Source organism: Sceloporus occidentalis, unplaced genomic scaffold (genome assembly GCF_023333645.1).
Source record: "Sceloporus occidentalis isolate IW3139 unplaced genomic scaffold, rSceOcc1.0.p SCAF_4, whole genome shotgun sequence".
Lineage (NCBI taxonomy): Eukaryota > Metazoa > Chordata > Lepidosauria > Squamata > Phrynosomatidae > Sceloporus > Sceloporus occidentalis.
In genome coordinates this window covers 198,612,715-198,637,061 of record NW_028316984.1, presented here as the reverse complement: position 1 = coordinate 198,637,061, position 24,347 = coordinate 198,612,715, and the positions used below count along the sequence as shown (strand labels likewise).

The following is a 24,347-nucleotide window of genomic DNA, read 5'->3' as shown; positions in this document are numbered from 1 at the left end:
CAGTTGTTTTCATTCAATACACATGGCCAAAGATTTCCACTTGAGGTTTGTTGTAAATGACATTTTAAAGAGACAGAAAATGGATCTCTTGAATTTTGGCTTAGTCCAGTTTCTGTTTTTCTTGTTACTTCACAGCAATATTCTGTGTGCTTCAAGTCTGAAAAGTCCTCCCCACCAAAACCAAATCACCCTGGGTGGGAAAGGTCCACTATATATAATTTAGCTAGTACAACTTTGGCAGCCAATGCTAACATGGTGTAATGGTTTGAATGTTGGACTAGGACTTTGGAGACCAGGATTCAAATCTTCACTCTGCCATGGCTTTCAGAACATCAAAAGGGATTACGAGGCGCTTGGTAGGAAGCTGAAAGGAATGGATGTACAGGTTGTCATCTCGTCTCTTCTGCCAGTTGAAGGGCATGATCCAGGAAGGGAGAGGAAAATAGCAGATGTGAACAACTGGCTTCGCAGATGGTGCCGCCGAGAAGGATTTGGATTCTTCGATCATGGGCTGCGGTTCCATGAGGAGGGACTTCTTGCAACAGACTGGTTGCATCTCACGCCAGTTGGAAGAAATGTTTTTGCCAACAGTCTCAAGAACTTGATCAGGAGAGCTTTAAACTGAGTTCCGAGGGGAAGGGAGACAATATTAAGGAAGGCAAAAGGGCTGGAGAAAATAGTCAAACTGACACAGAGGAAACAAGTCAAACAGTGCAAGGACCCAACAGTGGGAGGCAAAAAAACTTGCACAGGCAGCAAGTAAAAGGGAACCATGGTCTGCGATGTCTCTACACTAATGCACAGAGCATGGGAAATAAGCAAGATGAACTCGAACTCCAAGTACAACAAAGCAAATATGATATAATAGGCATCACTGAAACCTGGTGGGATGAGTCTCATGATTGGAATGTGGAAATAGAGGGGTATAACCTTATTAAGAGAAATAAGCCAAACAGGAAAGGAGGAGGAATAGCACTATATGTCAGAGATATTTACACCAGTGAAGAGATCCTGGACATCAATCATGGAAGCCAGGTGGAGAGCATCTGGATAAGAATCAAAGGGGAGGGAAACAACAAGGGTGTTACGGTGGGAGTCTACTACAGACCCCCAAGTCAGACTGAGGAATTGGATGATATCTTTCTAGAACAGATGACCACACAGTCAGAAAAGAGAGATGTAGTAGTGATGGGCGACTTCAACTACCCTGATATTTGTTGGAAGTCAAACTCAGCCAGATCCTCAAGGTCAAGCAAATTCCTCACTTGCCTGGAAGACAATTTCATGGCCCAAAAGGTGGAAGAGGCAACAAGGGGGTCAGCTATTTTAGATCTGATCCTAACCAACAAGGATGACTTGGTTAATGGGGTGCAAGTGGTGGGATCCTTAGGTGGAAGCGACCATGTTCTCCTGGAGTTTGTTATACAGTGGAAAGGAGAAGCCAGGCAGAGTCAGACACGCATCCTAGACTTTAGGAGAGCGAATTTCAGTAAACTTAGAGAAGTATTGAGGGCGATTCCATGGTCAGAAATACTAAAAGATAAAGGAGTTCAGGACGGATGGGAGTTTCTCAAAAGGAAGATACTGAAGGCACAATTTCAAACAGTTCCAGTGAGAAAGAAAAACGGGAGGTGTCTCAAGAAACCAGGATGGATGACTAAGGAACTTTCAACTGAGCTAAGTTTGAAACGGAACATGTATAAGAAATGGAAAAAGGGGGAAATCACAAAAAAGGAATTCAAAGAAATAGCAGGCATGTGTAGGGGTAAAGTCAGAAAAGCTAAAGCGCAGAATGAACTCAGGCTTGCTAGAGAGGTTAAGAACAATAAAAAGGGCTTTTTTGGATATGTCCGCAGCAAAAGGAAGAAGAAGGAAACGGTAGGGCCACTGCGTGGAGAAGATGGCAAAATGCTAACAGAAGACAGAGAAAAGGCAGAATTACTCAACACCTTCTTTGCCTCAGTCTTCTCAGAAAAGGCAAAGGGTGCTCAACCTGAGGATAATGGAGCAGAGGACAGAATAGGGGAATTTCAGCACAGAATAAGTAAAGAGATAGTAGAGGAACACCTTATTAATCTAAATGAATTTAAGTCTCCGGGACCAGATGAACTCCATCCAAGGGTATTAAAAGAACTGGGCAAATGTAATATCGGAGCCATTGGCAATAATCTTTGAGAACTCCTGGAGAACAGGAGAAATCCCAGCAGACTGGAGGAGGGCAAACGTTGTCCCCATCTTCAAAAAGGGGAAAACAGAGGATCCTAACAATTATCGTCCAGTTAGTCTGACATCAGTTCTAGGAAAGATTCTGGAGCAGATCATTAAACAGAGAGTCTGTGAACATCTAGAAGGCAATGCCATAATCACAAAAAGTCAACATGGGTTTCAGAGAAACAAGTCATGCCCGACAAACCTAATCTCTTTCTTTGATAAAATTACCAGCTTGGTAGATGAAGGGAATGCTGTGGATATAGTATATCTTGATTTCACTAAGGCCTTTGACAAGGTTTCCCATGACAAACTTGCAAACAAGCTTGTAAAATGTGGGCTAGACAAAGGAACTGTTAAATGGATCTGTAACTGGTTGACCGGCCAAACCCAAAGGGTGCTCAACAATGGCTCCTTTTCATCCTGGAGAGAAGTGACCAGTGGGGTCCCACAGGGCTCTGTCCTGGGCCCAGTGCTATTCAACATCTTTATCAATGACCTGGATGACAGAATTGGGAGCATACTTATCAAATTTGCAGATGACACCAAATTAGGGGGAATAGCTAATACTCCAGAGGACAGGATCAAGATTCAAAATGACCTGAATAGACTAGAAAGCTGGGCCAAAGCTAACAAAATGAAATTCAACACAGAGAAATGTAAGGTATTGCACTTAGGGCGGAAAAATAAAATGCACAGATATAGGATGGGTGACACCTGGCTGAATGAAACTACGTGTGAAAGGGATCTAGGAGTCCAAGTAGACCACAAGTTGAACATGAGTGAACAGTGTGATGCGGCAGCTAAAAAGGCCAATGCTATTTTAGGCTGCATCAATAGAAGTATAGTGTCTAGATCAAGAGAAGTAATAGTGCCACTGTATTCTGCTCTGGTCAGGCCCCACCTAGAATATTGTGTCCAGTTCTGGGCACCACAATTCAGAAAGGACATTGAGAAACTGGAGCGTGTCCAAAGGAGGACGACAAAAATGGTGAAGGGTCTGGAAACCATGCCCTGTGAGGAACGACTTAGGGAGCTGGGGATGTTTAGCCTGGAGAAAAGAAGGTTAAGAGGTGATATGATAGCCCTGTTTAAATATTTGAAAGGATGTCATATTGAAGAGGGAGCATGCTTGTTTTCTGGTGCTCCAGAAAACAGGACCCGGAACAATGGATGCAAGCTACAGGAAAAGAGATTCCACCTCAACATTAGGAGGAACTTCCTGACAGTAAGGGCTGTTGGACAATGGAATGCACTCCCTCGGAGGGTGATAGAGTCTCCTTCCTTGGAGGTCTTTAAACAGGCTGGATGGCCATCTGTCAGGGATGCTTTGATTTGGATTTCCTGCATGGCAGGGGGTTGGACTGGATGGCCCTAGTGGTCTCTTCCAACTCTACGATTCTATGATTCTATGGAAACCCACTGGGTGACCTTGGGCATTTTCAAACTCTCAGCTTCAGAGGATGCCAATGGCAAACTCCCTATGAAGAAACATACCAAGAAATCCCATTATAGCTTCATCTTAGGGTCTCTAGAAGTCAGAAATGACTTGAAGGCACACAACAATAACAATACCTTTGGCAGGGCTGCCTGGGTTTTTTATTGTTGATTTACTTGTAAAACACCATGTACACTTATGGCACTATATAAATAAATTACAGTCAGCCCTCTGTATCCATGGATTTTTCAACCATGGAGTCAAGCATCCATGGCTTGAAAATATTTTAAATATATATATATAATTCCCAAAACCAAACCTTGATGTTGCTCTTTTATGTAAGGGACACCATTTTACTATGCCATTGTATTTATTCCATGGATTTTGGTATCTGCAGGGAGTCCTGCAACCAAACCCCAGCAGAGACCAAGGGCCCTCTGTAATCCCAGTTCTGCATAATTGTACATTGCCCTCTTTTTCTTTTTTGAGATAATGGACTAAGCAGGTTTCAACCTGCATGCCATTTCTTTTGTTCCACCACCCTACTGTTGGAAGATTTTTGCATTCTCTTCCCCCCGCTCCCCCACCTTAGATAGATAGGGATTTCCCGCATGCAAACTCCTCTCTCTCTCTCTCTCTCTCTCTCTCTCTCTCTCTCTCTCTCTCTCTCATTCAAACTAACAATTTAGGTCAGTCCTGCTTTGGGACTAACTGTAAAGATTTTCAACTGAAATTCATGTTTTCCATCTTCTTCCTCTCAACTTTCTTTGGAAAGATGGTGAGATAAATATTTCTTTTTACCTGAATTTTTCACTAGCTGGATTAGGAGATAGCTTCTATGTAAATCTAGATTAAAACCATTAGTAAACTTTCATTTTAAACTACAAGCTGCGCATGTGTTGTTTTTTGAGTCAGTCTCAGTTCTTAGGGAAGCATAGTTAGACAAAGGCACATTTCTGCTATTCTGCTGATTTAAAACTAGACCCTAAAAGGCTTGTCTTTGATATTTTGGATATTTTTTGTTCATTACTGAAGGCTGAAGCATTGGGAAACTTAAATTACCCTACACCTACCCATCCCTTTCATTTCACCGTATTCTCACCAATGTTGTTGTGTTTCCCTGCTGGGGGGTCAAAGAGGCCTTTGTAATTTTGCCAGGGATCCTTTCGGCTGATGGAGACAAGAGTGATGTCATCTTGCCAAGCTTGGTTCCAAGTGACTGGCATTGCATGGCAGTTTCCCCCTCTCTTGCAAAGAGCATCCACAGAGCTCCCATTCATCTGAATAAAGACTGTGCTGTCCAGAAGCATCTCCCAATGGACTGAGCCTTTTGGTTTTCATTAAATGATCCACATTGCCAAGTTTATTTGGTGAAGCTGGTGGTGAGGTGGACAGATAACCTGCCTCACAACAGCAAACCTTTGGTTGGTGTTACCACCCCGATATTAAAGTAGCTCCTATATAGGAGTATCCCCAGCCAGCCTTTAGTTTCTGGTATGCCAAGGCTTGATGTAGCTACCAAAAAATAAAAATTGGGATGCATCCTATGAAGTCTACAAGAGAAACAGGCAACATGTTTCAAGATGATAAAAGGAGGTGGGGTTTTTTAGTAGCTGAAAACCCAATGTGTTTTGGCCAATAGGTAAAGGGGAACTACATGAAATCAATAAAGAATAACGCATACATTATTATGTTTGCACATTGCCTATTACTTGGCAAGATTTCTTCAGATTTGTTGGTTTCCTTCGCTGAGGCTGAGAGAGCATGACTTGCCCAAGATCACCCAGTGGGTTTCCATGGCCAAGCAGAGATCTGAACCCTTGTCTCCAGAGTTGTAGTCCAGTACTCTCTCACATTGCGTATAGCCTACATAATCAAAAGTGCAGAAATTTTGGAGCCAGAAACTCTAAAACCATTTACCAGTGGAATGAAAACATGAACAAATTGTTCAAGATTTTTTAAAAAATAACTTTTGAGCAAATGGCAAAAAAAATACATAGGGAGATAATGTTCGAGGGCACATAATCATGAGGATGTTGTTGCAGATGGTGTGGACAGGACCTCGACAATCTAGAAGGCGGAGGTGTGACAACGCTGGCCGTGAGAAGGATGTGGCTGCTGGCCCAGTGGGAACTTTGGGTGACGAATCCCTGGATGTGCTAAGGACCCCTGGAGATGTCTTGCCACCTTTTCATTGCTCTTTTATTCTTTCCTTCTATCTCTCTACCTTCTCTTCTCTGTCTCTCTTTTCATTTTGTGAAAGGGTTGCTTATCTTGACCATTATGTCATCCAAAACAAGTACTGGGGTCTGCTGGGTATTCAGTGGGAAGCAGGAAAAATTGGACAGCTTCATCTAAAGCCAAAAATCCCAGTATAGTCTGTAAGAGTGTCTAAGGGCAGGCATCTTGAGAGCAAGAGAATATGTGTACAAGCCTCCAGAGGGCATGGGGAGTGGGAGGCAAGATGCAAGCCCCTCTCTCTCTGTGTCTATCTATCTATCTATCTTTGTCTCTCTATCTCTCTCTTTCTTTCTCTTTTTCTTTCTTTTTATTATAAAGAAGAGACTTTTAAGTATATTACTAAAGTGTGTTCAAGAAGAAGGAAGGAACACATTTGTTGTCTGTAAATATGCACTGCATTTCACTGACATTCAACCCCACAACTGGAGCTGTGCTTTTTATTTGGGGGAGGGAGAGGTGAAGAAAGGAAGAACAAGAAGAAAGTCCTTTCCCTTCCACAATGTTCAAAATGAGTGGCTTTGAATTTTGTGCACTGTTTACATGATAGTGGGTAGAAAAGAGCGTGCTGGGCGTGCTGCGCACTCCGCCTGCCTTCTCTTCCTGCAGCATTCGCTCGGTGACATGGGAGTGGGGTATGCGAGATGGCCCCATACCAGCACCTTGCAACCTGGAAGGTGTTGTACATGGCCAGTCCCTCCTTCCCTCCACCCAAAAATCAAACGCACCTCCTGCTGCTCTAGGTCAGGGTCCCTATATAAAACTATATGTGTATGGGGCTGAAATATCCTGGAGAGGCAGGAGGAGGACAACAGGTAATTAGGGTAGTGGGGTGGCCAGGCACAACAAAATGCAAGGGAGGGATCAGTCAAGACCCTTCAGAGTTTGCTTCCAGGTGTGAGGATCCAGAGCTTTCCCTCCTCTCACTATCATAAAGGGTCTTTTGCATGTTACCTGTGTGAGTGTGTATATTTTCTCTCTCTTCTTCCCCCCCAACATCTTTCTCACCTTTTTTTCTTCCCCCACCCCCTTTGTTTTGTTTCATTGGCATCGTAGCTGCCGGTTTTACCTATTAAAATAATAACTGCCGAGCTATTGCTTCTTACGAAGGCCTCGGGCACTTGTGTCTTTTTCTTGTGTTTCCACTCTTGGTCAGAGCAGGGTGCTAAAGAAAGGAGTAAAAAATGTTGAAGAGTGGACTGAGGAGAAGTTGCAGTAGAGGTTCTGTACCTTAGATTGTGTGTGTGAGTGTGTGTGAGTGTGAGAGAGAAAAGATGAGGGAACAAGTGGGAGATTTTTAAAAAGATTGTACGCTAGGGACTTGGCCCAGCTGGTCCCATATCCTCGGAAGAAGAACATCCGAAAGATGTTTATGAGGGAACAGAGGCATGTCCATTCAGGGGCTGTTTTTCTTTTTCTCTGTTTGGCACTGTAATACAAAACCAGACATGTTCTTGAAACTAGTGGGCAACTCCATCCCCCTGAAGGGCTACCTAGCTCTTGATTTCCCCTTGTGTGCTTTTCACAGAGCCATCAGAAAAAAACAGAGATGAGAATGGTGCAACCTTCCAGATGATGATGGGCTGTAAATCCCAACAGCCCTAACCAGCATAGCCAAAGGTGAGTGATGCTGGGAGTTGCAATCTCACAACATCTGGAGGGTTGTGCACGTTCTACCCCTAGCCTAGGGAGACATACTACCTGCACCACCTCTAGCAAAGGGAAAGCCACTGTTATGTGGGAGCACCATGACAATTGACTGAAAACTGGAAACGGGCTCTTCTACCTTTAATGCAGAAGGGGGAATTGCTGGAAGTATTGCTTGTTACCACTTTGGCTGCTGAAATTATCTCTTCTGCATGACCATTAAAGGTAAAGGAGTTGTTTCCAGTTTTCAGTCTGGTAATCTTGAGGACAGCTGATGGAAAGAGTACATTCCTATCCCGAGCCTTGTCTGTTTGGCATTGTCCACCATGCAGGTGAGCCCATCTGAGATGTAGGAATGTGGGTTGAAGATTGTGGTGCAGCTACATCTTGGCCTCAAAACACCCGAGCCCAACTATGTTGCTCCTTGATCAATTTGTAGAGAGTGGTGCACAATTTGTGGAGAGCGGTGGCTTCACTGGGTCAACCTCCCAGGTCTCTCCAGCAAAAAACATGCTTTTAGGCCTCCTTAATTTCCAGGGAATCTAGGGCTCATTCCTGTGTGGCCAGAGTGGAATAGAGCCCTTAACGGTTTCTTCTAGAGCAGCTACATCATTTGTTCCTCCACACAGTGACTTGTAGCTTCCTGCATAGCTAGAATTGCAACCACCCAAGCTCCAAGTTCTTCTGAGAGTAATTTTGGAAAGAGCCCTTTACTTCCAAGTAAGCCTGATTGGGAACTAAGCAATCCCAGATAGTCCTCCTAAGAAAATCAACATGGCCTAAAAGTTCAAGCTAAGATGTTTGGAGTTAGACTGCTGGTCATCACAGCTAAAGTACACAAGGGAAGGTTGGTTGGGGAATTCAAAAATTCCATTTCTCTTCCTGCCCCGTGAGGCATTCAGAAGATACGTAGTCTTAGGAGGGTGGAACGTGGCCTTCCTGTGCCGAAAAGCCACGCGGGAGGGAAACGGTGTGAGACAGCAGCTCCCTTTATAAATAGAGTGTTTGTTCTGAGATGTGTTTGTGCTGGAAGGCAGACACAGCTGCCTTTCTCCAGATCTGGCAGGCAGAGGTGGTGCTGGAGGCCAGGAGGGGAAATAACCAAGCAGACCTGGCTCTTCTCTGATCCCAGGCAAGGTCAGCACACAGGTGGGTCAGGAAAGCGGAGCCAAAGACGTATGGATCAGGTTGCATGCAGACTGACTCAACGCTGCTGCTATTTTGTACTGCATGCTCCCCACTGTGACTGTGGTGGCTGAACTTGGACAAGTTGTAATAGTCAAGTCCAGAATGCCTTCGAAGGCTGGCTTTGTCCAAACCTTAGGGGAGATGTGAAGCCACGTAGGAGACTGAGTGGTGCATGCCTGGAATTCATAAGACTTGCTCAGGGCAAATGAGAGCAGCAGTGCTTGCGGCAGACTTTTTTATTGTTTGTGGCTACCTGGAGTCGTCTAGAGATGTGGCAGAAGGCAGAGAACATTTCTCTCACACACACAAACATGCACAAGTTACTGAAGAAAGGAAGTATAGTTAAAGGCCTCCAAACTCCGTAGCGTGTGCCAGCATTTCTCTCTTGGCCTTGTAATTATGTGCCATTGCCACCTACAGGAGTATCTAGCTTTAAATGAAAATGTATAGCTTGCAGCTGTCATGTCTTGGCACATCACATCATGTAAGTAATAGCTCATGTAGACTGTTCGTTTTGGATATCTGCCCACCATTTCTGAGCACCGTGGCTACAAGGGACACACCATGTGACAGCCATACTGGTACTCACCAGCGTATTAGACATTGAGCAGAAGTGGTGTTTGACATTTCTTGTTTCTTTCTGTGTTGGGTGCTGTGTAAGAAAAATACCTTTAAGGACACTTCCACAGTTGTGTGCTAAGATGCCAAGCAAAAATTAGTACAATTGCAAACTAGTTTGAAAAGAGTTTCATCATTATGTGTTTACTCTGAGAACTTCAATATTCTGTGGAGGTACTGAGGATTTGTTGTTGGCTGAGTCTGTACTAACATGTTTTAATTGACCTTTAGATCAGTTTTAAGTGGGCATGCGTTTTTTAGCTCCCTTCTTGGTCTTGTGAAGATCCCAAACATCCATTGTCACCTCTCAGTGCCATCAGAGAACTACAGAGCCCTCAGGTTGGAAGCCAAGTCAGTTAAAACAACATGAGACAGTGACTTAATTGTGGCATGTGGACATGCCAAAGGAATGGTGCAAAAATGCCTGTCTACATAACCCTTGTAGTACAAGTTACCCTCTTAACCCTGTTAGTGTACCTGCAAACCAGTTTTAATTCAGGGAGAGTGAGAATTCTGTCTGTCTCATCAATAGTAACTTTTAGTGCCAAACATTTGCTGTGACAAGTGGGGTGGAGAAGGGACGAAAGGGCTGCCTTCCTGAATCTTCAATCGTTTTTTGATCTTGTGTTCAAAAGAGATCTATATAATGTGTGTTCAAGATGCAGTATTTTAAATATTTCAAATTCACCTTTTTATTTTTTAAACAAAGAGAAAAAAGAGTGCCAAAATAGCATTGTTTGTTTGTTTGTTTGTTTCTCTGTTCCATGTTTACAAGAATGCATGCTTAACAGGAAAAAGGGAACATGTGTTTTGTGCTTAGTGGAAAAGGAATAGTGTAGCAAAAGGAAAGGTTTGGGAAGGTAACTTTTAAGGCACTGGAGAAGAAGGTACCCAGTCCGCCAGGCTTGTCTCCTGTGCAGATTGGCTTGCAAAGTGATATTGGTTGCTCCGAAGGTAAGCCCAGATTGCTGTGTCCAGTGTTGCCCATGGAGGAGAATATTGGCCATGGACTGGACATGGAAGCCAAGAAAATGGCAGTGTGAATGTTTTGTGAGAAGCTTATGCAGGCTTTCTTATCCTGGTGCCCTTCAGGTGTCTTGAAGTACAGTATCCATAACTTTCCAGCCAATATAGCTGGTGGGGGATTATGAGAGTTGCAACCTGACACATCTGGAGGGCACCTGGCTGGGGGAAGCTGAACTATGCAGTGTCATTTGTGCAGGAATCTTAGGGAAGGGGGGGAATAGAAAAGGAAGCTGTTTCTCAAAGTATTTACAAGTCTGAAACTCTTATTTATTCCTTTGCTGAGTATAAAAAACAGAGTTTATCTGATTATTAAGATATATTATTTTGGATAAATATATGACCTATAACTTGCTATGGCTGGTAACCATGATAAAACCCTGATTATTAGCAACCATTTTACTTCTTTCTCTTCTATCCCCTCTTTGAATATGCTTCTTTTCCATTAACAGTATTTAGGTACATTGTTGTCTTATATTGTATGGGTGCATGCGTGTGCGTGTGTGCATTTTCTGTTTTGTGTGTAAGCGAAAGGGGCTTCCCATACCTTTTTAGAAGCCCACAAATTCCCTCTTAAATCCTGTATTGATTGCAGGTAGATAACCGAGATTTAAGAAGAAAAATAACACCAGAGGTAATCTAAAAGTAGAAGTAAATCTATTTATAAATACAAAAAGAAAAAGAAGTTGCATGCAAGAGGCCATGGAAATCAAATGTTTAGTATTTTTTTAAAAAGTGGCAGTGCCTTTCGTTTTTGTATTTACCCATTTATCGCCAAATGCAACTGTTTTATAATAAGCAATTATATGATCGTGTCAGAAATTGCAAAATATTTCACTACATAGAAATGTGTGGAGTTCTATTATTATTATTGTTGTTGTTATTATTATTATTATTTTTCTTCCTTGCTCTCATTACAAGAGTGTGTTAAGCTGGTTATCTCAGGCTTGCCGTGCCAGAGATAACTTTTTCTATGCGATTATATCATGTAGGAAATTTATATTGGTGCTTTTTTTTCTTTTTTAGTGGTTTATGACAATTATTGGATGGGAAAATGCAAACAGATATGTGTAACTGGATGGAGGCTGTGGGGGGAGGGAAAAATTCTGGCTTTAATGCTACTTTATAATTTGGGGACTGTAGCTGGCAAGTGAAGGGAGGGAAGGAACATCTCAACAAATTGGGGGTATTTTTCACTCTTAATTTCCTGCACTGTGATAACCGTCTACACTGCAAAATGAACCGGTCTAGTATTTCCAAGTGGCCTTGGCTGTGTTTCCACACTGCAGAAACAATATTATATTGACTACAGTTCAGATGCAAACAGATATGTGTAACTGGATCTGAGCACCACTTCCTCAGCCAGAACTGAACCCTCATTGTGTAGAGAAAGTGGCCCAGCCTTGTGCGGATACGAAGCAACCAGGACTCTTGGGCAGTATTTGGACATTCCTATGAAGCTCATCCAAAGGAGATGCCTTCTGACTTGTGTCTGCTGTTAGGATGACATTGGAATTCCCCCTGAAATCACTATGGCTAACCCTCATTGCATGAGAATATGGCATACCAGAGACCTACAGGGGCCACCCAGACTTGGCCCTGAAAACAATGGCTGGTTTACATAGTCAACGTGCTTCAGGATGAGAGGCCTGGTTTCTGAACATCTTTGCTTGAGTCCATTCTTGTTTAGCAATGCACATCTGTGGATCCAGCAGGTCTGTGGTGCACACATGGGTTTCATGCATGAGTCTGCATGACAGGGCTGCCAGGCTGACTACAGGACAGACAGAGGCTGAAACTTTAAAGGTTAGCAGATTCTGGATCAAAAAGACTTACCGTAAAGTCCCATCAGGTGGAACTGTGTCACTTTGTGTAGAGAAAGTGGGCCAGCCTCATGCGGATGCGAAGCAACCAGGACTCTTGCGCATTATTTGGACATTCCCATGAAGCTCATCCAAAGGAGATGCCTTCTGACTTGTGTCTGTTGTTAGGATGACATTGGACATCTCCTTCATTCCCCACAAACACCCACCTTTTAGTTGATGCACGCCCCACCATCTTCACATGGCTATTTACTGGGCAGAGAAGTGACCACCTCCATTCCTATAGCTGGATGCATAACACCTTCAGTGTTATATTCATGGCATCACTAGAGTTGGTGTCACCCCTTGGTGTGTCATGTTCTCACTCCCATGGGCACATCACTTCCCAGCAGAAGGTGGGGGCAGTGTCATGGGAATGGATGAACCCACAAGCATGTGTGCAATGCCACACAACCCGCTTCCTCCACCAAGTCTCAGATTCTCCATGTGCACACCAGGCCTCGGAGAAGTCCCCCAGTGCCAAAAAAAGATCCCTTCCCACCATATTACATGGCATGCTGGGGCAGTGGATCCTTCTTCTGAGCAAGAGCATCCACAGCAAAAGCCTCTACAGGTCAAAGGCAGTGGAGGCCAGCACCGAAGCACCTTAACACTGAGGGTGCCAGGCACACCACAGCTGCCTTGTTTGATGGGTGTCACCTGTTGTGGTGTGCATCCCTCGTGCCCCAATAATGCATCCAACTTCGGGAACAGAGTTACATTCTCCTCTGCTTTCCACCAGCCTTTTCACACTTTCCACCTGCCTTCAAATAGCTTTGTTCGGTGGAGTCTGCCTCAGCCCCCCCAAAAAAGAGCCTTATTACACAAGGAAACAAAGCAGAAACAGAGCAGGAGAGTAGTCGGTAGGGCTTCAGTTCTCTTCTCACAAGAGACATTGTAAGAGCATGTCTTTCATCAAACTGATGTTTCTAGTGTGACAAAAGAGTCACTTTTATGACTGTCTCCCTTAGGAAGAGAACCGACGCACTGCAAATCACACAGAGGGCATGGAGAAAGCCACTACTCTCCAGCTCTGTTTTGGCTCTGTTTTCTCATGCAATAAGGCTCTGGGTTTGGGGCACAAGGGAGGAGACTCATCCCAGTTCCATTAGACAGAGCTTTATGTCTTTCTGATCCAGTATCTTCTAACTTTTAAAGCTTAAAGATAACCACCTTTATCTGAATGGATGCCAAGAAGATGGAGCCAGCTTGTTTTCTCCTGCTTTAGAAACCAGAACACGAGCCAGTAGATTCCAATTACAAGACAGGAGATTCCACTTAAATATTTGGAAAGCCTTCTGTTGAACTGGACTGCCCCAGAAGGCGATGAACTCTCCATCTTTGTAGGTCTTTGAGCAGAGGTTTGATGGGCATCTGTCAGAAGTGCTGTGGTTGTGTATTCCTGCATTACAGAGGGTTGAGCAAGAAGGCCTTTGCAGTCCCTTCGCAGACTGATTCTAAGGTATGGAAGGGCCTGTCATGTGTTCCACTTGGCAACCCTACTACACAAGGGAAGGTGCAGTGTACCTTGTACACATCAGCCACTCCAGACTGGGGACTAGACTAAAGGTATGGATTCAGCAGGATTTGGGGAAGTGCCTCGTGCATGGCAAAGAAGACCCAACATGCTGCTTTATTTTCCTGGCTGGCTTCAAGTCCTTGCAAAGCAAGTTGATAGTTTCTAAACAATTGATGGTCAAGATGCCACAGTCCACCTGCCCTCAGATAGTTTGTTTTGCTCTCAGTGACATACGCAACCTCCTCAAGCTCCTGCTCCTTTGCTCTGGCTGTGCCTTTTCTCTCCTCCTTTCCTGGGCAGGGCCAAGGAAGAATGATACTGAGGAAAAATGAGCCTTTCTTTTGAGGTGTCATTCCCTGCTCCTTTGGCCCAAACTAGCTGCTAATTCCAACTCGAAGCCAAGATAGGACGGCATTTCTCTCTGTTGTCCAGAGATATCAGGGGAGAGAAGGTTACTTACTCCTTGGCCATCTCTAGTCCTCCTTCCTGGATGAATGGACAAACTTGGTTGGGCATATAGATCTGTAGGTAGTTTGCATTGTGTCTACCTACAGAATAAGATACTCCTAGGACTCAGTATTTTGTTTCTCAGTTATTTTCTCCATGAGTTTTTACAGGGCTACATCAGATAACCTGAAAGTTCTCCATATCATAAGGGTTATCATGATGCAACATCATTGCGCCATGCCTCAGGGCCCCTCATGTTACTAAACGCAGGCTAAAAGGGGCAAGGTTAAATGGCATCACACCATAGATCCTAAATATTTCCCTAAATGGTAGGAGGAAGAGAGGGATTGTGAGATTTCCAGAACATTAGCCACTCTAGGCCACATGTCCATGAGCATGACCTCCCACAGCCTTCGAGGTTTTCTGGATGTGCCTGATGTCAAGAAGTAGAGAGAGTAGATCTTGTAGAAAGTATAATTTGCACACAACCATGATAAAACACTAAAAGTTGATTTTATACAAGTCATCAGAGTTTGCAAAGCGAGTTTTATTTTTTTGTATTCCTTTAATCTTTACATAAAAGGTGAATGTGTATTCCTCTGGGAGGAATGGCAAGAAAATAGGAATGTTAATGTCTAAAAACAAAAGCAGAACAAAAAAAGAAGCCCAGAACACTTCCTCCCTTATTAATATATAACCCTGGTGTATTTATGCCTACTGTAAGCAAATGAAAAAGCTTGGATTTCCATTCTGTTGCATGCCAGCTATCAGCAAGAGAGCCCTCTGTTGTACCTGCATGCGTTTTAGCCTTTTTCCTTTTTCTCTTGTTTTCTTTTTGGTTGGGGAGGGCAGGGAGAGGGTGCATTTTCCCCTGTATAAAATTAGTGCACAAAGAAATATTTTTGCCTAGTTATTGTTGCTAAGCAATGCATATTTTTTAAAAGAAATTTTGTCATATATGGAAAATAGCATGTTTGTTTACATGTATTCAGCTTCCCGAGTATACAGACGAAGGAGTTGGGCGCAAAACAAGAAAAAAAAGAACCCTTAACATTCAAGGATGCTGAAGTTTCTTTTGCAAGTGTACAGTTTTCAATTTGTCGTTCTTACTGGTGAAAAACACCCTTGTGATTTCAACTTGCTACAACATATATTTATTATTCGTTCTCCTCCCATGTAACTAGGAATCATGCCTATGTTTCATATCAACATTATATTGAAAGTGAAGGGAGATGATTAATACAAGATTTTGTAACACTGGTGACTGTTGGCTCTTTATTTGGACTCCTTCAGTTTGTTTTGGTTTTGAGAGCGGGGTGGAAGGCGTTTGCTCCAAAAGCAAAGAAAGGTTCCTCGCTATGAGGCCTTTGACACTTTGTGACGTGGAAGGCCATAGAAAAAGGGATAAGACTGCATTACAGGTGGATTGATTCAAAGCTGGAAGCCACAGTTGTCCTGACTTTGCAAGACATGAGCAAAAGTGTTGGGACCAAGGTTCTTGGGTTGCTTGAGCTGAAGCCAGCTTCACAGCAAATAGGACAGCAGCACAGTATGCGTATACAGTCAGCCCTTCACATTTGCGGCTTTGACTTCTGCGGATTTGATTATTTGCAGATTTTATTGTTTTCTCTAGGAATCTCTCAGCCCTCCAACACAGTTCTTCTGGAAGTTAAGCACAGAGTTGCACAAGAGGACCTAGAGATTTTTAGAGCAAACACTTCTCTAGGCATTTGTAGCTCCTCCAGTGTGATTCTGTGTTCAACGTCTGGCAGAAGTTGACCATAGAGTTGTTCCTGGAGGACCATCCTAGAGAGGTGTGTTCTCAGGATAAAAAATTGTTGGTTTCTTATTTGTGGTTTTCCCACTTTTGCACAGGTCCTGTCCCAGTGAATGTGGAAGGCCAACTGTATAAGGACCTTCCATGCCTAATGCACATGCACAATATACATGCACATCATGGAGCAATGGAATTGAATGTGAAAGTCAGCCTCTGACCTGACCTGGTGAGGTATTTAGAATTCTTATCCAGAGAGCATAGGGCCTGCCAAGACTGCAAAGCCCAGGATTTTATAGAATGTTACTATGGCGTTTATAGTGGAATCCTAGTGTTGCATTCATGTAGTGTGAATGGGCCCCTCATTCCCTCCTGTGGAATCTTGGGATTTGCAGTTTGGGGACTTGTTCTTCATAAGACTTGGTTTCCAGTTCTTTGATCGTCTTGGTCATCCTTTGGATACATTCCAGCATCTCAGTCTTCTAAAACCAAGTTGTAAGTCCCAACCAGACTTAGAAAGGTCATTTTGACTGAATGGGTCTCCTTTCGCTGGGTCTGGGCTGGATTTAAGCTGATGTCTGTGCACCTTCAGATTGCCTGTTGACATATGCAACCCCATGAATTTCACAGGGGTTTTTTTAGGCAAGGAAGACTCAGAGGTGGTTTGCTATTGCCTTCCCTACAGTACTTGGTACTTCCATCACTTTCCTGTAACATCACAGCAGCCACTAGGTGAATATCGGCATTGCAAAACTACTCCATTCAGTTTTGCCCATGTGAAAGGCCATTTACCAAGATGTCCAGCCACTCTCTGTGGTTTTAATAGGCCTGTCTTAGAGAATCCTAGAGTTGGAGGTCATCCAGTCTAGTCTAATCCCATTCTGCCATGCAGGAATACATAATCAAAGCACCCCCGAGAGATGGCTATCAATTACATATTTTTTTTAGACTTCTAGACAAGAATATACTTCCAAGTATCGGAGCCAGTGGTTTGGGTGTTGGTCTACAACTCTGGAGGCCAGGGTTTGAATCTCTGCTCAGCCATAAAACCCACGGGTGACCTTGGGCAAATCACACTCTCTCAGCCTTAGGAAAAGGCAGTGGCAAACATCCTCTGAACAAATCTTGCCAAGAAAACCCCATGATATGGCCTTAGGGTTGCCATAAGTCAGAAACAACTTGAAGGCACACATCAACAACAAATTAGAGGCACTATGCCTCTAAGAACAGCTAATAGAGAATACAAGTGAAGGAATGCTTTTGTGTTCATTAAAGGCCCCTGACTGATCACTGCACAAAGAGAATATGGGCATATATAGACATTTGGTCTCATCCAGCAGGGGCCTTTAATGCCCCCGCTGGATGAGACCAAATGTCTATATATGTGTTCATAACATCTCGTTATGGCCTTAGTTTTTCCACCAGAGCCCTCCCAGACACCACCTGGTGACTGTGACCATCCCAGTGTTCTTGAATTGTACTTCCCATCAGGCATAACTGGCATTGCCAGTGGTGAAGGATGCTGAGAATTGTAGCCAAAGAACCTCAGAAGAGCCACAAAATCCCCACCCCATTCACTTCAAGACCTGCAATGCAACCAGCCCCCTCAAACGCAAGAGAAACACTATTTTCCTTCCAAAAAGATTGTATTCTCCATGGACATGCAGCATGACTGCTCTTTGGGTTTGAAGGTAGCGATGAGGTCTGCTACCTCTGTGTGTGTTTTAATTATTTTGATGGAAGGCTGGAGCAAAGTATTCCGAGGGGAATGAGGGAAACCTTGTTCTAAGTGGAGACAGGAGGTCCCGCAATGGAAAAAAAGCACTGACCCCACAAAAATATTTAGTGGATGAGTCAGGAAATCTGAGAAGTGTTAGGTCATTTCCTTGTCTTCAACAGGCTCTTTATTCCATCCAACGTCAAACAGATTCTCCTGTCATTTCTGCATTTTGCAATCCTGAACCATTTTACTCTGAGGTAGCTCCCAAGGGGTGAGCCAAAGTGGTGTAGTGGATTGAGCATTGGACTATGACTCAGGAGACCAGGGTTCAATTCCCCGCTTAGCCATGGAGACCACTGGGTGGCCTTGGACAAATCACCCTCTCTCATCCTCAGAGGATGGCAATGGCAAACCCCCTCTGAAGAAACTTGCCAAGAAACACACTCAGAAAGGAGAGATGTAGTAGTGATGGGTGACTTCAGCTATCCTGATATTTGCTGGAAGTCAAACTCAGCCAAATCCTCAAGGTCTAGCAAATTCCTCACTTGCCTGGAAGACAATTTCATGGTCCAAAAGGTGGAAGAGGCAACAAGGGGATCAGCTATTTTGGATCAGCTATTCTGATCCCAACCAGCAGGGATGACTTGGTTAATGGGGTGCAAGTGGTGGGATCATTAGGTGGAAGTGACCATGTTCTCCTGGAGTTTGTTATACAATGGAAAGGAGAAGCTAGGCATAGTCAGACAGGCATTCTAGACTTTAGGAAATCTGATTTTAGTAAACCTAGAGAAATACTGGGGGTGATCCTATGGTCAGGAATACTAAAAGAGAAGGGGGTTCAAGATGGATGGGAGTTTTTCAGTTCCAGTGAGAAAGAAAAATAGGAGATGCCTCAAAAAACCAAGATGGATGACTAAGGAACTTTCAACTGAGCTAAGTTTTAAATGGAACATGTATAAGAAATGGAAAAAGGAATTCAAAGAAATAGCAGGCATGTGTAGGGGTAAAGTCAGAAAAGCTAAAGCGCAGAATGAACTCAGGCTTGCTAGAGAGGTTAAGAACAATAAAAAGGGCTTTTTTGGATATGTCCGCAGCAAGAGGAAGAAGAAGGAAACGGTAGGGCCACTGCGTGGAGAAGATGGCAAAATGCTAACAGGAGATAGAGAAAAGGCAGAATTACTCAACACCTTCTTTGCCTCAGTCTTCTCAGAAAAGGCAAAGGGTGCTCAACCTGAGGATAATGGAGCAGAGGACAGAATAGGGGAATTTCAGCACAGAATAAGTAAAGAGATAGTAGAGGAACACCTTGTTAATCTAAATGAATTTAAGTCTCCGGGACCAGATGAACTCCATCCAAGGGTATTAAAAGAACTGGCAAAAGTAATATCGGAGCCATTGGCAATCATATTTGAAAGCTCCTGGAGAACAGGAGAGATCCCAGCAGACTGGAGGAGGGCAAACGTTGTCCCCATCTTCAAAAAGGGGAAAAAAGAGGATCCTAACAATTATCGTCCAGTTAGTCTGACATCAGTTCTAGGAAAGATTCTGGAGCAGATCATTAAACAGAGAGTCTGTGAACATCTAGAAGGCAATGCCATAATCACAAAAAGTCAACATGGGTTTCAGAGAAACAAGTCATGCCAGACAAATCTAATCTCTTTCTTTGATAAAATTACCAGCTTGGTAGATGAAGGGAATGCTGTGGATATAGAATATCTTGATTTCAGTAAGGCCTTTGACAAGGTTTCCCATGACATTCTTGCAAAGAAGCTTGTAAAATGTGGGCTAGACAAAGTAACTGTTAAATGGATCTGTAACTGGTTGACCGGCCGAACCCAAAGGGTGCTCAACAATGGCTCCTTTTCATCCTGGAGAGAAGTGACCAGTGGGGTCCCACAGGGCTCTGTCCTGGGCCCAGTGCTATTCAACATCTTTATCAATGACCTGGATGACAGAATTGGGAGCATACTTATCAAATTTGCAGATGACACCAAATTAGGAGGAATAGCTAATAACCCAGAGGACAAGATCAAACTTCAGAATGACCTGAATAGATTAGAAAGCTGGGCCAAAGCTAACCAAATGAATTTCAACATGGAGAAATGTAAGGTACTGCACTTAGGGCGGAAAAATGAAATGAACAGATAATAGGATGGGGGACACCTGGCTGAATGAAACTATGCGTGAAAGGGATCTAGGAGTCCAAGTCGACCACAAGCGATGTGGCAGCTCAAAAGGCCAATGCAATTTTAGGCTACATCAATAAAAGTATAGTGTCTAGATCAAGAGAAGTAATAGTGCCACTGTATTCTGCTCTGGTCAGTCCCCACCTGGAATATTGTGTCCAGTTCTGGGCACCAAAATTCAAAAAGGACATTGAGAAACTGGAGCATGTCCAAAGGAGGGTGACTAAAATGGTGAAGGGTCTGGAAACCATGAAGCCCTATAAGGAATGATTTAGGGAGCTGGGGATGTTTAGCCTGGAGAAGAGAAGGTTAAGAAGTGATAGGATAGCCCTGTTTAAATATTTGAAGGGATGTCATATTGAGGAGGAAGCAAGCTTGTTTTCTGCTGCTCCAGAGACTAGGACCCAGAGCAATGGATGCAAGCTGCAGGAAAAGAGATTCCACCTCAACATTAGGAGGAACTTCCTGACAGTAAGGGCCCTTATGGTCTCATCCAACTCTATGATTCTGAGTCTACAATTCTAAGACTCCAAGATAGGTTTTCCATAGTGTCACCATAAGTCAGAAACAACTAGAAGGCACGCAACAACAACCAATGCCATCACTCTCATGGAAACCTTCTGAGTGACCTTCGGTGAGTCACACACTCTCAGCCCCTGGAAATTCTGTGATGGGGTCACCATAAGTCGGAAATGACTTGAAGGCACAGGACAAGCATTCTCTGAACAGATCTTGCCAAGAAAACCCCATGATAGAGTTGTCTTAGGGTCACCATAAGTCAGAAACAACTTGAAGGCACACAACAACAACAAATCAGAGGCACTATGCCTCTGTTCAGAGCTACTTTTTGAAGCTGAAATTTACTTGTTCCGCAGCAGTTAAAACACTCCATATGCCTCAATGCGTTGGTATTTATTCTGCCGCTGTACCATGGATTCCCAAGAGATTTCATCTAAATCATAGTAAGTACTTCCCAACTGTAATTGCTGTTCGACAGTGGGATGTGCTGCCTTGGAGGGTGGTGGAGTCTCCTTCCTTGGAGGTCTTTAAACAGAGGCTGGATGGCCATCTGTTGGCATGCTTTGACTATGTCTTCCTGCATGGCAGAATGGGGTTGGACTGGATGGCCCTTGTGGTCTCTTCCAGCTCTATGAGTTTATGATTTTAACTGTGGCCTATTGTAACCACAGATCATAGAATCATAGAGTTGGAAAAGCCCTCAAGGGACATCAAGTGCATACCAACTGCCATACAGGTAGACACTGTCAAAGCATGCCAGATAGCGGCTGCCTTTCATGTGAGCAAAACTGAACTGCATAGTTTTGCAATGTTCATATTCACCTATTGGCTGCCGGGATGTTACACTCCGTGGATAGCCAGGGAGTGACGGAGGCTCCATTGCTCCTATGCAGTCCTGCATTCACCATAGTATATGAATAAAAATATAGTGTGTACTTTCATTCATGCATTCACACATCCATTTATATTCATATTTTAACATTTTATAAGGAAATAAAAAGAGCCAACATGGTGTAATGGTCTGAGTGTTGGACTGTGACTCTAGAGACCAGGGTTTGGTTCCCACTTGACCATGAAACCCACTGGTTGACCTTGGGCAAGTCACATGCTCTCAGCCTCAGAGGAAGGCAATGGCAAACCTCCTCTGAACAAATCTTGCCAAGAAAACCCCAGGATAGGCTCATATAGGGTCGCAATGCACACAACGACCATGGAAGACCTATGCACAAGTCTCAGAAGTCAACAGGATTTCTGAGACCTTGCAAACTCAGGGCAACCTTGTCTTCCTTGACTCTTTAGAAAGGACAATAATGCTTGTCAAAAATGACATGAAGGCACTCAAGAAGAAGAAGAAACATTGTTCAAATTAGAATAGTTTTATTTATGTAAATTCAATATTTAACTCAATACATGGATAAATTTTACACATAAAAAGGTTTGGGAAGAGGATGAGGATGAGGGATCAGGACCTCCAACCCTTGCACTCCTCTGGGGATCCTACCTACCATTGGAGAAACACTACATAATGTACACCAATGTACCTTAGGGTACTCTTGGCTCGGAAGTGCCAGGGCACAACAGGAGATCCCAATGGGCATCAGAACACACATCAGAGCACTCTTGCTGGTGCCCAGATTCATGCCTTCACATTTCACTAACAGGATTCTGCAACAAGGATTCTGCTATGGATCAATAAAGTTACAACAAGCAAACGGTGATGTAAGACCTTGGCCATTCCACCTAACACCAAAATGCCACAAGTGAAAAATAGCGGCATGTCCAGTAAGTAAGCCATGTGGCTGGTTTTGCCTTTTGTAAAATTCATACAGCAAATGGAAGACACCCATACATCACTTTCTGAGTTAATAAATGACCTGTGGCAGATTATTTGTACATCTGTGCTGCAAAAATTAAGCACCTTAAAAGAATTATGGAGATTATAGTTTACCAAGGGAAGATTGCTATGTGAAGCCAGCCTTGGAGAGTCATTTTTTCTTGGCCAGATTTGTTCAGAGGAGGTTTGCCATTGCTTTTCCCCTGCGACTGAGAGAGTGTGACTTGCCCAAGGTCACCCAGTGGGTCTTATGGCTGAGCAGGGTATCAAACCCTGGTCTCCAGAGTCATAGTCCAGCATTCAAACCAGTGCACCACTCTGGGCTATTATTATTATTAGTAGTAGTATTAGTAGTAGTAGTACCTCATTTTCGCCCAAAATTGGGATTCAAAGAGGCTTACTGTCTAAAAACACAGTACAGTTTTTAATGACAGTTAAAAAGGCCTTTTATACCACACAGTTATGGAGAACTCTGATTCCACTTTAACTGCCAGGGCTGTATCCTAGGGAAACCTGGGGTTTGTAGTTTGGTGAGGTACTAGAGATCCCTGGCTGAGAATTCGAAATACCGCTGCCTAAACTGCAAATGAGAGCTAGTGTAGCGTAATGGTTTGAGCACTGGGATATGTATCCTGGGATCAGGGTTCGATTCCCCACTTGACCGTAGAAACTCACAATGTGATCTTGGGTTAGTTACACACTCTCAGCCCCAGAGAACTATGTGATAGACAGTGTATCCCAGCTGTTACTATATGATTAGCGTCACTTGACAGGAGAGAAATAAAATACTCTCCATGTAAAACAGTCATTTTAGCTCTATAATCCATTGGAGTATCCAGGACACTGGATGGAATAATATATTCAATTAATGTGAATTTTGTTCATTCTATTTAAAATATTTACATATTTTATATATATATTTTCAGGATTCCATTATATACGTTTCTTGATACTTATACTGGACGACTCCAAGCTAATAATGATGATATAACAGGGATATGTGTAAACAATTATTTTTCAATATGCTCTTCGTTATCATTCTTTATTGACATACTAATGAGGTTATAATTTTATCTTTCTAGGTAATATTTTTTCCACTGAGGAAGACAATTGTTGAAACGCGTTTGGTTTCATCTGTATTTGTACATTTGTATGTCACCTGGGACTTCTAGTTTCCAGCATTTTACGCCTATTGGCAAAACCAATCTCTCACGTTATTATTTTGCCATTACATTGGTTAATAAAGCCTTTTTATACTTTGTTCTACTACCACTTTTTCCTAAACTTTTTTGTTTTACCAATTTTAATGCAAATGTCCATTTTGTCCTGGTTGTGAAAATGGTTTGAAGATCCCTGTTGGAAAATGTGGTTGACAAAAAACAAAACTGTGTCATGGAGTGTGAGAAGTTTTATGGTAAGGTGTCAAGAGACCGAAATCTGGTACGTAAGATTACTTCATTGGTACAATCATGGTGAAATCCAGTCCCCTGCTCTACGTATTGCAGAATTTTTGTATGGGTTTTGTCACTGAAGAATAATTGTTAGCTCAATATGTAATCAAACTTTTGGGTGTTGTCTTCCTTTTGCACAAATATGGAATATCACATAACCACGTCCTATTTCTGCCATCTCAATGCCCTGTTTGTGTCTCAAGGAAAAATGGTCAGCCTATTTATTTGTCCTTTTGTGAAAAACCATTTCACTGAAGTAGGGAATGTTTTAATTTTGTCGGCTATGAATGCTGCCATGGTCAAAGAGCCAGGAGAGGGCAGCACAGACTCATTGATGCCAATTGGGCTGAAGGCTTGCTCAGCAATGTATCTTACGCATGCTACTATTTGTTGTTGCTGTTGTTGTCCTTGTATGCCTTCAAGTCCTTTCTGACTTACAGAGACCCTAAGGTAACCCTATGTTCGAAGTGTCCCAACTTTCATCAAGATATGCATAGACGATGGAGAGTATGATATGGCAGCATGGCATAGTGGTTTGAGTGTTGGACTTTGGAGGCCAGGGTTTGAGTCCCTGTTTGGCTGTAAAACCCACAAGGTGACCTTTAGCAAGTCACATGGTCTCAGCCTCAAGGGAAGGGAAAGGCTCCAGAGAATAGGACACAGCGCAACAGATGC

The 24,347-nt window shown here is 43.2% G+C and overlaps 1 protein-coding gene across 2 annotated transcripts in view; it reads left to right on the top strand.

Annotated features, from left to right (window-relative positions):
- SAMD4A (sterile alpha motif domain containing 4A) overlaps positions 1 to 15,414 on the top strand; it is a 145,853-nt gene extending 130,439 nt beyond the window's left edge. For both annotated transcript variants that reach the window (XM_089522873.1, XM_089522872.1), the window contains one exon: positions 5,692 to 15,414. In XM_089522873.1, the coding sequence (XP_089378999.1) occupies positions 5,692 to 5,720 (29 nt within the window). In that variant the 3' untranslated portion in view covers positions 5,721 to 15,414. The remainder of the gene's footprint in view (positions 1 to 5,691) is intronic.
- Positions 15,415 to 24,347: the final 8,933 nt, after the last annotated feature.